A 15771-nucleotide genomic window follows, 5' to 3' on the forward strand; every position below is an offset into this window, starting at 1 on the left:
AATTTTATCTCAAGATCTCATTAGCAAAACATTTAGGGCCAGGCACCTATGTGGGCTATGTATCCTCATCTGTCCGCTAATATACACACATATACATTCCTTTTTCCCTCTTCCTCATCAAAAAGTGAAGATCGCCTTTGAAAGTGCTGGAAATCTAGTGCTTTTTTAGTTTTTTTTTAAAAGCATCTGAAAATTTGCCTGTTTATTTTGGTGGATACGTGGAAGTGGAGCTCTTGTGATAATCTGGCTCTAATTGAGATGCTGAACCCTTCTGAGATCCTTAGCCTTTTTCTGCGTCTTTGGGGTCGAGTCTTTGCCACACAAATTAATGCTCAGCTGTCACAGAGTATTTTTCACTATCTTAAAAATGCAGCTTAAAATAAAAATAGGTCTTTCAAAAGTAGGTCACACCTAAGATTTGTCTAGCCAACTGTCCCATTTCTGACAGTGCCCAAGAGCAGGAGCATTAGAAGAGCACTAGAAATAGAAGCATGGGTAGAATTTTCAAAAACTTTCTAGAAAGATAATTGGCCCCTTCTCATTCTTACTGCTAGTATCAATAATCTTCAGAAATAATGGCATTAATACCTAATTCTCTAATGAGCAGCGTCAGTACAGCATTCCTGTTCAGAAGAGCTAAATGTGTGCAAAGTAATTGAGAATCAAGTATGTGCTTGAAGCAAGTGTGTGGTCAAGTGCTTCCTCAAGTTTGAGTCTTGTTTTCCCCTTCTTTTGTTCCTTCTGTCTCCAAATTTCGCATTCGTCTTGCTTGGCAGATGTAGCGATGAATAGGTTCATAACTCAGTTGCACTGATTTTTCATTCGTGTCTTGGTTGCATCTTGCTTTATGTCCTCCGCCAACTTTTGGCAACTTCAGGAACATTGCTTTTTGTGAAAAATCTTGGACACTGAACTAAATTACATCCTACCGAGTGAGAAAGGCAGTGCAGATGATTCATTGTTTTTTGAGTGGCACTAGACATCCAGCTCACAGGAGCAGAGGATAGTTTGCTGGTGACTTCACAGTGTTGGTATGGACTGAACCTACCCAGCCCTTGGTTTTGGAGCCTCAATTTTTTCAATTGAGCATGAAGCAGACTCAAAAGGGAATGCTGTCTTGTCCTTGGCTAAGAGAGGGCTAGGATTTGGCCTCTCGGGTGAGACAAAGGCCAATTTCTAGAATTCCCTAATCCTCACAGCAAATTGCTTTTGTTAAAAAATAAGAAAAGAAAAGCCTTGGTAATGTTTCTGGCCTCACTGTTTGGATCAGATAACTTTCATCTCCACACATGGCTAGGAGTTGAAATGGTGGAGAGTCGTGTGCCTTTGAGACCATTTTTATTTCCATTTGGAATTGCTTCACAACTGTCAATGTAGTTTTGGTGAATTAATCCTCTAAGCAATCAAGAGAAAATGGAATAGAGGAATGAGTTTGTTCTTAAGATGCTACACGGCGAGGTTTCATTTCCAGTCCTCTTCAGATTGTTATTATCTCTTGGGAGTATTTTCCTTACCCTTTCTTTCTCAAGAGTCCAACACAGCAGTGATAGTTGGTGTGTTTGATCCTGCCTGTGGCTGGCTGCCCAGAGGGGATGATACTGAAGCCATACAGATATGTGCCCCCAGGTGAAAAATACCAATGCAATTAGAGCAGTTGTTTGGAACCGTCTGTCACGCCTTTTCCAAATAGAGAAAATGAGTCTGTCTTCATGAGAAAAGTTCAGAAGACTTATTTGCCGTCACAGGCCAAGTGTGCCAAAATTACATTGAGTTTTGGGAACTGGCCACGCTAGATCATGGAATCAAAGAATCTTCATGGTTGGAAGGAACCTTTGAGATCATTGAGTCCAACCACACACAAAAACCCCCAAAAAACGACGACAAAAAAAACCCCCACCACACCCACCCACAAACAGACACAAACCAACAATCTCAGGCACTAGAGCATGCCCTGAAGAGCCACGTCTACACGTTTCTTAAATACCTCCAGGGATGGTGACTCCACCACCTCCCTGGGCAGGCTGTTCCAGTGCCTGGCCACCCTCTCAGGAAAGGAATTCTCCCCATTATCTCATCTAAACCTCCCCTGCCCCAACTTCAGACCATTTCCTCTGCCCCTGTCATTCCCTTGGGAGAAGAGGCCAACCCCCACCTCTCTACACCCTCCTGTCGGGGAGTTGTAGAGGGCAAAGAGGTCTCCCCTCGGCCTCCTCTTCTCCAAACTCAACATGCCCAGTTCCCTCAGCCTCTCCTCATGTGACTTGTTCTCCATACCCCTCTCAGCTTGGTGGCTCTCCTCTGGACACCCTCCAGCACCTCCATGTCCTTCCTGTAGTGAGGGCCCCAGAACTGAACACAGCACTCCAGGTGAGGCCTCACCTTTGGATAATGGATGCATATAGCAGCTATATGTAAGGCTGTAGCTGCCTGAAGTTAGATCTCTCTCCCTTCCTCAATGGTCAGAGTTTCTGGGGGCAACATGTGCAACCTCTCCCCCTTCTCTCAGTCCATCTGTGCCTGGCTTTGCATTAGCAGAGTCGTTGCTCACAGCGCAGTCAAGTGCTCCAGGGCACATCAGAGGCTCAGCACCTGGTGCTATGTAGGTAAAGGAGCTACTTCATGTCTTGGGTGGTCACGATACGTTATGTTCTCCTCAAACTCCATCACAGCCCCGTTCATCCCCCACCTCCCCAAAACACACACACCCCCCTCGGCTGGTGGTGAGTGGGCTTTGCTGGAGGGGAGAGCTGATGTGGAGACAGCGTGGCTACCGACTTATTTACTTTTCATGGCACAGTTAAAAGACCTATATAGATTTTACTCTGGCAGAAGTGTGCCTTTTGAAAAATAAGTAGTTGAAATGTCAAGCATCTATCCTTCAACTTGGCAAGAGGGGAGGTGAAGGCAGTCATCACTTCTCACCTTGGCAACGTTATTTTTTAATAGAAAAAAAATCAAGCAAAGCCGCTCAAAAGGGCCAATTAGCTGTATTTTCACGGAATGCCAGCGGTGTGGTCAAACTGTGGGATTTGGGGTGACTTGCATGTGGTAGGATCCTGCCAAAGGGCTGGCAGCCCTTGCTGTCTGTACCAGGTCTTGCTCAGGAAAACAGGCAGGTTGTGCAGGTGTCCTCTTTAGGTCTAGTTCAGCCTTAGACTTTTTAGCTTTCATTTGTGATAGATACAACCCTCAAATGTGTGATCCCCTATTGTGAATGCTCCCTGTTTCTTAAAAAGGATGCATCTGAATGTTTGTTTGGCCTGTTGCAAGTATTGGGGTGGTATGCAAAATCTTGGATTTCTGTCCAGAGCGTAGATTTCCATAGACACTGGAAGTGTTTAGATGCAGGGGATTGTCCTTGTGGTGGGTAGAAGGTTCTTCTGATGGTGTAAAAACCTGAAACAACAACAAACAGAAATACACAACAAATATTTTTTTTTTTTAGTAATTTCTATTATTACCCACAGCATAGAGTCATAGAAAGGTTTGGGTTGGAAGGGACCTTTAAAGGTCATCTCGTCTGGCCTCCTGCCATGAGCAGGGACATCTTCCGCTAAGACCAGGTTGCTCAGAGTGCCATCCAACCTGACCTTGAATGTTACCAGTGTTGGGGCATCTACCACCTCTCTGGGCAACCTGGGCCAGTGTTTTACCACCCTCATTGTAAAAAAAAAAAAAAAATATTCCTTATATCTAGTATGAATCTTCTCTCTTTTAGTTTAAAACCATTACCCCTTGTCCTATTGCTGTAGGCCCTGCTAAAAAGTCTGTCCCCATTTTTCTTCTAAGTTTCCTTGAAGTACTGAAAGGTGCTATAAGGTTTCCCTGGAGCCTTCTCTTTTCCAGTCTGAGTAACTTCAACTCTCAGCCTGTCTTCATAGGAGAGGTGCTCTATCCCTCTGATCATCTTCATGGCCTCCTCTGGACCCGTTCCAGCAGGTCCATGTCCGTCTTATGTTGGGGTCTTCAGAGCTGGATGCAGCACTGCAGGTGGGATCTCACCAGAGAGGAGTAGAGGGACAGAATCACCTCCCTTGACCTACTAACCTAGTCTTACACCAAAGACCAGGTGAATTTTATGCTTTCTGCGAATAGCTTCATTGTTAAAAGAGTTGTTCAGTGCGTATAAAAATACATTGATCTTGTTTGAGATGGATGTGAGACGTTGAAACTGCGTTGGAGACAGCAGTAAGAGAAGTGAGCAGTGGGGGTGTAAGGGGAGAGCTGCAGGGAGGGGTGGGAGGTGTAAAATGTGACCGTGTAAGAAATCTGAGCACCCTGCATGCGTGGCTTCAGCTAAAATTAACTGTCCGAGCTTCACATGCCAGCCTATGTATCATCCTTTAACTGTAGATGCCTTGGGAAGGAAGAGCAAGCTGGACGCGAGCAGTATAAGTTCATGTTAAATATGCCAATAAGTAATACCAACTTTCAGGTCCCTGCTCGTGGGAGAAGTAAATTTTCCTTTGACCATTATAAAACAGTAAGCAGCTCTTGGCTCCTTGATAACGGCAGCGATGCTGTTGAGCAGTAGCTAACGTCAGCCTCAGGAGGGATTTTTTTTTATTTTTTTTTTTTCCCCTTTCTTCTGCAGCTTCTTAAGATTTTTCTGTGGTTTCTCTTCGGAGTAGAAATGTATCACCTTTTCAGATAAGCCCTTTTCTGTTGCTATTTGTGTGTGATAGTAGATGTAAATGGCTTTGCGTCATGTATGAGAACTGTGATATTGGAAAATAATTTGCTGTGTGCCTTAAGTGCATTTTTAGAAAACGCTGAAAAAAAAAAAGTTGATTTGCTTCTCTTGTTCTCTGAGGTCAATTATATTCTGTTGGCGTGAGATCAAATCAGTTGATTCACCGTGGCCAAGTATGACTTGGAATGGGTTTTGCTGATCAACTCGGCAAGCTAAACTCCATTTCACTTTTGGATATGCAAAGAAATCGCTGCAGGTGTGAATGTAATCTCATTTCTATTCAGGTCTTAAAAACGTTTTGCAAGGGGGGAATAAGAGAGCGGCCACCTGCTTGGCGTGGTGTGTGGTTCCAGCTTGAAGGGGATTTGTATATGGGAAATGTGTATAATGGGAGCATTGAGAGTAGAGCTTGCCGGCTACCAGCGCGGTTGCTGGCCTTGCTTCACCTTCTAGCTGGTGCTTAGGAAAATGTTGCTTTGCAATATCTGAAATATTTACCCCTCCGTATAGGCAGCGCCTGTCAGTGACGGCATTCACAAACTCTGCAATTATGCAGAGAAAAAAAAAAAAAGAGAAAATATCTCTTTTCTCCTCTTTTGTATGAAATGTGGTATAATATTAGAATAAGAAAGGTGTTTTCTAGGTGATATAAAGTGCGTTATTTGTTTAGCATCCACCAAAGCTTTGCTTTACACAAACTGCGGGGTGGGATGGAGGATCTCAGGCTCTATTACTGGGAAGGCTTGGGAGCGTGCTGGAACTCACACAACTCACACGCACGCTTGGCTGTATGTGCTGGGAGTCAGCCCCTTGCCCTTGAATAGCAGTCATGTGCATGAGAATAGCTCTCCCCAGTCGGGAATAAGCCTTTAAAAGAGAGACAAATAAATAGTCCCGGTGGTGGTTGTTTAAATTACCTATTTCTCTATTTAACTTCCAAAGGGTAGTTAATGTACATAAGTGTCCAGTAAAAATGGAATATTCAGCAGAATACCTCCCACCAACTGACTAATAATTTAAAGCTGTTCCAACAAACACTTGCACATGTGAGTAGAATAAATCATTTTGCTGAGTTCCACTTAATAAATAATTAAAAAAGCAGGGTTACCTCTGGCTCCCCAGAGAAGTGGCAGCCAAGACCTCAGGTTGTTACAGCCGCATTCCCAATAGTTGAGGATACTTGGAAAATTCCAGCACTTTAGATAGTTGATGATATTTTACTGATCGTATTAGATGGTATTTACTGGTATATTAGCTACTAATTAGTAGCTAATTATCATGACAGCTGTTTTCTGGGGGTTTGCAAATGTATGCATTCAGTTCAGGAAGGTCATCTTACCTTCTTACCTGCCTATCAGAAGGATTGCCCACCTGCAGTCTGGCCCCGTCATCACCTCAAACTTGGAGTTTCTGGTGGTTTTCCTCCCTCTTCGCTAGTCCAAGGTGGATCGGTGCTAAGGTGCTGGTAGGGTGGAGTAAATAAGTCCCCAGGCTTCCATCCTCACTTTCAGGGTGCTACCCTTATCTCTTTCAGAGGAGACCAGATGTAACCTAAGGCACCGGTTTGACCACCTTAAAGGTCCACCCCAAATGTCCACCCCTCCCTCTGAGCTGGGGATCACTGGGGACTCACGGGCATGCCTAAGGACATTCTTACATTCAAGTTTGTGCCCATTTCCTCTTGTCCTGTCCCTGGGCACCACTGAAAAAAGACCGGCCCCATCCTCTTGACACCCTCTCTTGAAGTATTTATAAGCATTGATCAGATCCCCCCTCAGCCTTCTCTTCTCCAGACTGAAAAGACCTAAGTCCCTCAGCCTCTCCTCGTAAGGGAGATGCTCCAGGCCCCTCATCATCTCTGTAGCCCTCTGCTGTCCCCTCTCCAGCAGTTCCCTGTCCTTCTAGAACTGGGGAGCCCAGAACTGGACCCAGTGCTCCAGATGGGGCCTCCCCAGGGCAGAGCAGAGGGGCAGGATGACCTCTCTTGACCTACTGGTCACACTCCTCCTGATGCCCCCCAGGATGCCCTTGGCCTTCTTGGCCACAAGGGCCCATTGCTGGCTCATGGTCATCCTATTGTCCACCAAGACTCCCAGGTCTTCCTCCTCAGAGCTGCTCTACAGCAGGTCCAGCCCCCAACTTGTCCTGGTGCAGGGGGTTATTTCTCCCCAGGTGCAGCAAGGATGAGTTTTTCAGCTAAGCTTTAGCAATTTACCTCAGTGTGATAACTCTTAATAAGATCATGGTACTGGAGCGTAGGATGGATCAGTGTGAGACTACAATTAACGTTACCAGTCAGAAAGCCTGGTTTCACGAGCCTGCATGTGTAAACCCTGTTACACTGGGCAGCAGTGAGTCATCTGATGGGCTTTGCTCCCCCTATATAGCTTTGGGCATTCCCCTTAGGATCATCTCAATAGGTTGCGTCTATTTTTAGGTTTCTGGTGGTGGTTGTTTTTTTCCAGTGACCTTCAGTAGGCAGTGTGGTTTGGTCAGCAGAAACACAGGCGTTGCATTGTAATGGGTGTTCTGATGGGAGTTCATCAGTGTGACTAACCCTACTATTCAGTCATGAAAAAAAGCTTTCCTCTGCTCTAATTATGCTACGTGATGTCAAAAAGATACTCTTCAGCTGCTACCAAATTCACGAGAGCCTGATTCAGGATAATTATTGGAAGAAAACAATCAGTCTGATTAGTTAGGAACTGACGTGGTGGGGGAGGAAAAGAAAGGTTTGAAAATGTACTTGGGCATTTACTCTAATTAGAATTGTTTTTGTGGAGACAAGTGACGAGGAAGGGGTTCAAGCATATTTTCTGCTTGCTTGCATAGAAGAGGGTAATTCTTTTCAAGTAGTTTGATGTGACCCTTTTCCTTTTCATAATGAACATATTTTAAAAATACCAATGGGGAGACAAAAACCAGGGGGTAGTTTTTGCATTCCCATTTGGATCTAAATTCTGTTTAAAGGAGATCCTGGAGTACATGATAATAGCTGGCACCTTAATCTAATTGCAGCTGCGTGGGTATATTGAGGCTCCTTTATGATCTCTATAGGGTCTTCCTGCATCCCTTGCTCTCATGACTTTATTCATGTTCTGCTTCCTGGGTTTGTTTGACTTGACTATGGGAGCAGAGGAACGTGGTCCTACGGGGGCTGTGTGGGACCCTATCTGCCAGCAGGTCAAGAAGAACCTGCCCATCAGCATGTCTGAGCAGCCAGGTATCAGCCTGTTGCCTCCAGAATGGTATCTGGAGAAAGGAGGACTGTGCTCTGAGTTGCCAGCTTCAGACTGTTAATGGCTAGCTAGGCAAGCTGGAGTTTATTTGGCTTTTTTGGTTGATTTTTTCCAAGGTGAAAAAGACTGTATGAATTCCTTTTAAACAGGCAGAAGCTTCAGGGTGTTTGGTTTTTACTGGTCGGTATGTTCCCCAGCCCTCCCCAGGCGCTTAGCGGTAGCCGTGTGGTCTCGATTCTGCAAAGGGCACCTTTTCTGCTGATTCAGCATTGAAATATGGTGCAGGCGGCCCGAGGTGTGCTCTGGATGTGACAGACGTGGTCTCTTAGTGCCGTCAGGAATGTCACTCGAGACTTGAAGTGACGAGATAGCTAGGAGACCTCTGCACTGGAAAGCAAGGTTTCCCTCTCATCTGAAATGTGCTTTGAACAAGCAGGGATAAGGCTCAGGAAAGGGAAAGGGGGAGAAACCCCCACTGAATTTCTTCGTTGAAGGGTGAAACCCCTATCCTTTTATTTACAGACAACATTCAGAAGCTTTATAATTGGGGGCTGTTTGAGGGGGTGTCTCAAAACCTTGTTACTTTGTGCAATAGTGTTTTAGCTGTGACTCATAATGTACTACATATTTCCAAAATCAATATTTACCTGTAACGCTCTTAATTTAAACCTGATGGATTGGAAAGGGGGAGGAGAGGGGAGAGAAGGAAAAATATTTCACATTTGTTTTTAATTTGTTTCCAGATAATTGGGTTCCTGAGATCATAGAAAAAAAAAAAAAGCTACCAAACAGCTGAGCCCACCTTTAACAAAAGGCAGAACTTTGACTCGAGTTAAACATTAAGCTGACTGGGCTCAGGCACAAAGACCTGCTGATGGTGATAATGCCCAAATCATGTTGTTCACTTGGTTTTGTTAACTACAATACTGAAGCCACCTCCAATGGTTTTCATACTGTGTGAAATCTCGGAAAAGTTTTAAAAGTCCATACTGGCAGTATAAGAAGTCCATACAATAAGGCAGTATCTGGTTGTAGTGGGTCAAATATTTCATATTGCAAGATTTTATATTTTTTAATTAGGTGACTGTTCAGGTTATTTTCATATGAATATTCAAACATGTGACTTTGTACCCTGTTTGCTGAAAATACCTGAGGAACATTGAAAATTCACGTACGGAGATAGGCATATATGAATGGAAAGTTTCTCAGCAGTGTTTTCCTAGTTCTTTTATTATTGTTTTCATAATTATTTACCTGGTTTTGAACATTTGAAAACACCGTGTGCTTTGAAACATTTTTTATGTCTAGAAATAGCAACCATTGTACCCTTATATTTTTTTCACTTGTTTGTATGGAAAAGGAAAAGAAACATTAGGAATCGTATTTGTGTAGTACATTTACAAAGACTCGCAACAAACAGCTTTTGAAAACATCCTGGAAACTTTCCATAATGAGCTTGATATATGCCATAAAAATGAGCAGTGACCATAAAGAGCTACCACAATAAGCCTGGATAATACCCCATCCATAAGAATGCTTCAGAGCTTGTAAATATATAGCCCAGATAGCTTTTAAAATAAATAAATAAAAGTTGCATGCTATGTATGCATATTGCAAAATAATGTGGTAAAATAAAGTTTTTGAAAGAGAAGCATAGATGTATTATTTTGGGATTTTCCTGCAAAAGGCTTTCTTAACCAACTAGTTAAATGAAATAATATTCCACACTCTTAAATACCCTAGAAACAAGCATTTTCTCCATGCTGGTATGCATTATTGATGCATTAATGGCATATTTTACAGTGAGCATAAAAGCTCAGCTTGCAATTCGGGTACCAAACACAGCCATTGACTTGGGGAAACCCAGCAGGGGTTACTCCCTTCTGTTGGCAAATGATTCTTGGTTCTTCATGTGCTGTTGGAGACAGTGAATCAGGCAGCTGGTATTTGGGGGTGTTTCAAGCCGTCTCTTTTACAAGGAGGATTTGTTAAGTGAGTTAGGGGTTTCTTTGATGCAGTTCTGTTTATTTCCAGGGTATGAATATAAGCTCGTGGTGTTCCTGGCCGCGGCGGGAATTAGCGCAGTAAGGAACAGCGATGAAATAGCAGTTTTGCAATGCCATCTATGCCTTCTCTCACTGTTACGTGGCTTTAAAAATCAATCCTCACCAGCTCTCGAGGTCTTGCTGATGCTGTAATTTGAGGCTTTGCCAGGAGGGGTCTGCTCTGCCTGGGCTCTCTTCCCTGGGGCTGATCCAAGCACTTGTTGGACTGCGTCAGGGTCTGCGTCGTGACGATCCAGGCTGGGGCTGACATCAGGCTGATATTAGGAAAAATTTTTTCACGGAAAGGGTTATCAGCCATTGGAATGGGCTGCCCAGGGAGGTGGTTGAGGCACCATCCCTGGAGGTGTTCAAAAGACGGGTTGATGGGAGCTACGGTTTAGGGATGGTGCTGCTTTTTGTTTGTTGTGTGGGTGTTTATTTTTGTCAAAATTAGATTGACGGTTGGACAAGATGATCTTTAAGGTCCCTTCCAACCTAGAAGATTCTGTGATTCTGTGATGCATCAAAATATAATCCTATATTTGCTGAAAGTCCTTCTGTGATAAACCAGGACATTCCCCACAGCTCTCCCATTAAAAGAAACTTAGTTGTTGTGTTTGCTAAGTTGCTCGTCAGCTAAATCACCCTAACGGTGTAGGGGTGTGTGTGGACCCTTGTGCTCATGAAATAAGTAGTTTTCAACCTGTTTCCTGACACGTTTTTACTTGTAGATAAGCAAGCTGGAACCCTGTGGCAGAAAAATAGGTGAAGTCAATCCTAGTTCCTTGAAGTAGTTGAATCTGTAAAAATATCTTCCTGTTATGGAAAACATTTTCTTGTAAAAGGAGCTAAGGAACACAATGTCTGGTGTGTGCAAAGTGTGGGTTTGGGTTTTTTTCCCTTTTTTATTCAGTCAGTTAGGAAATCACTGGTGTACTCGGCATTTAATTCATTGAGATGTTTTTCATTGAGATGTTTTTCAGCTCTGGTTTGTGGTTTGTTTTGTGTTTTTACTTTATTTCCCACGGAGGTGTTCCAGTGTGTTTTTCTGGTCAAGTCTATGACACTGTTGGCACAAAAAATGCACATCCCGCTGCTCTGAAGATGAAAGTAGAGGATAAATGATGGATAATGGGGTCATGTGTTTCAGATTTTGAGCGATCTGTTCATTGCTGCTACCAGTAGTGGTTTACAGGTTGAAAAAAACCCAAAATATAACCGAATATAACCAAAACAACTCTAGTCAAAATATCTGTTCTTCATTTTATAACATTAACATTGAATCAGCAAGTGTGAGAGGAGCGTGAAATCACAATCCTTGTATTATTTCCAGGTTTCTCCATCCGCTGTGGCAAATACTTGACTCTTAGACGTGGCAGTTGGCTTTTGGTTCTCATGAAGGCTTCAGAATGCTTCAGAAGCGTGCCGAAGATGCTTCTGAAATTAATAGCCATGGCAATGCTCGGTGATGTTAGTCTGTAATGTAAAGGATCTGCGTTGATATACAATGATATGGGGAGGTTGCGTAGTTTAGAAGTGGAGTGGTGAAGGAATGAGTCTTCACCCATGTTTTGTCGTAACAATACTGTGCCAGCAGACAGAATCTGATTTTAGTGGCCATCGTTTCCATCTGCTTCCTTAAGGCTGAGGGTAGGAAGGTTCGAAGCCCAGTGGTCACAGCCCTCACTGTTGGGCCCCTTCTCCTTGTCCTCTTTCCATCTATCAGTACCTGTGAAGGCAAAGCATAGTTCCTGGGCTTCTAGGGACTGAATACTGTTGTTCAGACATTTCCCTCCAGGTCAGTGGTTCACAGGCTTGCGTGAAGCATTTGTCACCAGCACAGTGTTTTAATTTAAAGGTGTGATTTTGAAAAACAAACAAAAAAACCCCGCAGCACGTGGTGGTTTATGGAGGCTGTGGAGGGTTGGCATGGGTTGTGCTCTGGAAAGTGCATGGAATATCCCCCTGGTAACCAATAGACTGAGCTGGGGGAACTGAACTTCTAAGAGTTGGGGTGAACCTTCTATTTATCTGGGTATTTAAAAGGTAAAATCTTGATGATTAGGATTTTTTTTACTTTATTTCTTTGGAATATGAAGATCGTATAACAATGGAATAATTGGAATTTGGAATAAGGGTCGTATAACAAAAGTCTTCCCTGAAATTTTGTCCTATTTGAAAACCGTGAAATGTTATTTAATTCATAAGCAGACCTTTCTGATCAAGTATTTTTCCTTCTTTGAAAAGACTTTATAAGTTTTCTGGTAATCCTGGACAAGTTGTACTAGCATGTGGTGAGCAGTACTTAATGCAAAGTAAAGAGAGACTTTGACTGCTTTGTTTGCTTAGTTTTCAGATAATAAGTTTTAAAATAAATCCCAACATTTAGAAGTTTGCATGAGAGATTAAAATGAATTTAATAGGCTTATTTAACCTGTGAGATGGAATTTAGTAGAATTGGTAGATTTTTAAGACCTTTAAAGGCTTGTTAAGTAATACAACAAAGGAGCTTCCTGAAAATGAAATTGCTATATGGCTAATATTGACCAGAAATGGTTCTTGGAAAATAACCTTTAGAATTTCTCAATAACAAATGTAAAAAAGGAATGTCAACAGGAAAATGCAAAAAAAAAAAAAAAAAAAAAAAAAAAAAAAAAAAAAAAAAAAATGCTTGGGTGGAAATTGAAATCTCTTCTACACACTTATTACTGCCGTAGACATTTAGTTGATGAGCCATTGGAGCTGTAACGCGTTCAGGAGTTTACTGTCCTTTACTGTGAGCTTTGATGTCAGATTTCTGAATAGGAAAAGCCATACTATAGTAAGCTGACTGCTTGATCTGCACAGTGCCTTGAATTTTAATGTTGTTGACTTGTTTCAAACAGCAAATAGCAGTGATCGGAACCAGCCTCTCAGATACTGAAAGAAACAAAGAACTCTCATTTTTAAGCGTGGTGTTATGACTAATAAATTCTTTTTGTTTATCTTTCTCCTAACAGATTTATACGGATTGGGCTAATCACTATCTAGCAAAATCTGGTCACAAGAGATTGATAAAGGATCTACAGCAAGATGTGACTGATGGAGTCTTGTTAGCCGAAATAATCCAGGTTGTAGGTGAGTGAATTTCCCTTTTTGTACCAGATATCCACCAACTTGCTCAGAAATACAGCCTTTACCTTCTACGTAAACAAAGGGGTGGGGGAAATCCATCAAACTGCACGGGATTATATAGATAATATAATAATAGTCTCTCTTCCTTCAGAGACTTTGCAAATTAATTCAATAAAGCCTTGTCTTAAAGCATAGTGGAAAAATACTTGATGTTGCTGATAAGATATCCTGACACGCCAATACCGCTCCACACAGCTGAATGTTCAAAAAAGCAACTGATGAGGGATATTTTTTCTGCTAGGATGCCGTTAGCCTTCACTATCTCTTTCTGATACCTTCTGGGGATTGGTCTGAACATAATTCACAGTGATACTGGCCTGCTGTGATGAAGTTCATGCTTTTGGTTAGGTTTGGAAAATCCATATATGCAGCTATAAAGCAGAAGGGGTATAATTTTTGTGGCAGAAAAAAGAAATCTTTCATAATGAGTTCTCAGTTGAGAAACATCGTTTTTCATTAGGACAAGTCTCAAATATAGGCTCAGTTATACAAAGCCTTTAATTCCCTCAGTTTGCACTAATATTCATAGATAATGAGGGTTCTAAATAATTTTCTCCATTGGCCCCATGTAAAGCTGCATATTTTCCTTCTTCCCTTGGGCCTGGATCCTTCATTAGTTCCTTCAGAGGCTCATCCATCTGGTACTTGGGATGCCACAGAACACATGCATGGGCCAATGGAGATTGATGGAATCAGAAAGCCTGCTAATGGGAATTAGGACAACTATTGTTAGAAGCAAACTGACAGATTTGAGATGCAAATTGGGAAGACAGCAGTGAAGTAACAAGACATCAGTGCATGCATATTAGTATGTGTTTGAGATGCTGTAAACAAGCTAGTTCCTTGATTTAAGGTACAAATCTGCAAGCCCTGTTCTGGGATGAAATTGCGAGGCATCGTTCCAGTGACACCACTGGAGTTGCCCTGGAATACATCAAAAAAGATTTTGTCTCTGTGTTGTAGAGCAACATTATATCTCAGTAGCATTCTACAGACCTGGCACACAGCTACAGATGTATAAAAATAGGCCATGGATTGATTTTGTGTGGACAGGTATTTGCCATCAACAGCATTTCATCCTATATCTGCTTCCTTAAATAGGGAAAATCTTTGGAAGCCTAGGAACACTTAGGTGTTGATTCCCTTCATGAATATCTAGCTACCCTGCGTTAATGCTGTTGTAGAAAACCTTTGTGTGAGAGCACATCTGTAAGAATATCACCATCAAAATATGAACCTGGTTGTACCAAATGTTTAACTGTAGTTGAGTATCGACTTATGAAAAGTCTTATCAAATTCAAATTACTCCCTCTAAAATATGCAGAAATTGTACTGGTTACTGTATTTTGCTTTGATTCACCTTTATTTTTTTAAGCCGTTCTCAGAACTGCCTTTTGGCAAATATTTAAGATTAGGTATGTTAAAGTATAAGGTGAAGGACAAAGTTAAGATGCAAGGTGAAGGACTTAATTTTCAGGGAATGCTTTTCATGTGAAGCAAAGTTTATATCTGAACATACTCAGTTTAATCCTCCAAATCAACAGTGAAGAAAAAGTCATTTGTGTCTGCTGTGTATGGCCTTAGGCGCGCTACGTCTCATTGTCACAAAGATGGTGTTAACTTTCACACCTAGAAGCAGCTTTAACTGTAGCCTGCAAAATACAAGCTTTTTTTCCAAAGGAAGAAGACTGTGTACTAAGAAGGCTTCTATGTGCAGTGCAGGAGAGGTTTTTCTTTTTTATGTTACGGTGTGCTATGTGTAAAAGCAGCCATGAAGGTCCTTCCTCCTTTTTGTCGTGTGCCTAGGCTATCTGGAGATTGTCCAAAGTCATCAAAATTTATTCAGATTTAATTATTAGTGATACAGTTTTTCTTGTGTTCACCATCCGAGATCTACATCGCAGATGTTGAATCTTGAAGTACTACTTAATATCCAAAGCTGGAAAAAGAATGAATGTGCTTTTTTTTTTCTTAATGAAGACTCCATAAGATTTAATGATCACCCAGAGACAGTGATTGCAATCCTTTCTGCTTACTTAAGTGAAATAGCTGCATATTTAGAAAAAGAAAAATTTTAAAATTAGTAATAACTAGGTTGTTCTTTTCCCTTAGTATCCAAACAAACAGCAAATCTAGAAAGACATGAAACTTCATTTGACTTTGGAGGAGATCATCTTACAGACTTCAAAACTGCTAATCATAATATAGAAGAGTTATATGATGACAGTTTTTCCTATTTACGAGTTAGTTAAGATACATTCATAGCACTCTGGATATTTCACTTCAAAATTTAGGAGTCTATAAAAGAATATGTAGGTAATATATACTTTTGTAATGCCATATAAACATAGTAGCTGTATTTAAATTCAAGAATGGAGATATACTGGGACTGCACGTGCTCTGAAGTTGGTAGTATATCGAATTGTCAGTTGGTTCCTTGTGAGAACCTTCAATTTTCAAGACTTAGAATCATTGCTAAAGTTAAACTTACACCAGTCTAGTAGTACTTTCCGTACTGATGCCTGGGATATTTTAATTGATCGGATACAATCAGATAAAACCAAAGTCAGATCAGATAGAAAAGCTGTGGCATTTTAAATAGGGATGCAGACCATGTGTT

The 15771-nt window shown here is 41.7% G+C and overlaps 1 protein-coding gene across 3 annotated transcripts in view; it reads left to right on the forward strand.

Moving 5' to 3' along the window:
* Positions 1-15771, forward strand: part of NAV2 (neuron navigator 2) — a 429887-nt gene that overhangs the window by 246499 nt on the left and 167617 nt on the right. For all 3 annotated transcript variants that reach the window (XM_014951613.1, XM_014951611.1, XM_014951612.1), the window contains exon 2: positions 12977-13094. In XM_014951613.1, coding sequence (XP_014807099.1) covers positions 12977-13094 — 118 coding nt within the window. The remainder of the gene's footprint in view (positions 1-12976; positions 13095-15771) is intronic.

This window comes from Calidris pugnax, unplaced genomic scaffold (assembly GCF_001431845.1).
Source record: "Calidris pugnax isolate Ruff unplaced genomic scaffold, ASM143184v1 scaffold183, whole genome shotgun sequence".
NCBI classification, from domain to species: domain Eukaryota; kingdom Metazoa; phylum Chordata; class Aves; order Charadriiformes; family Scolopacidae; genus Calidris; species Calidris pugnax.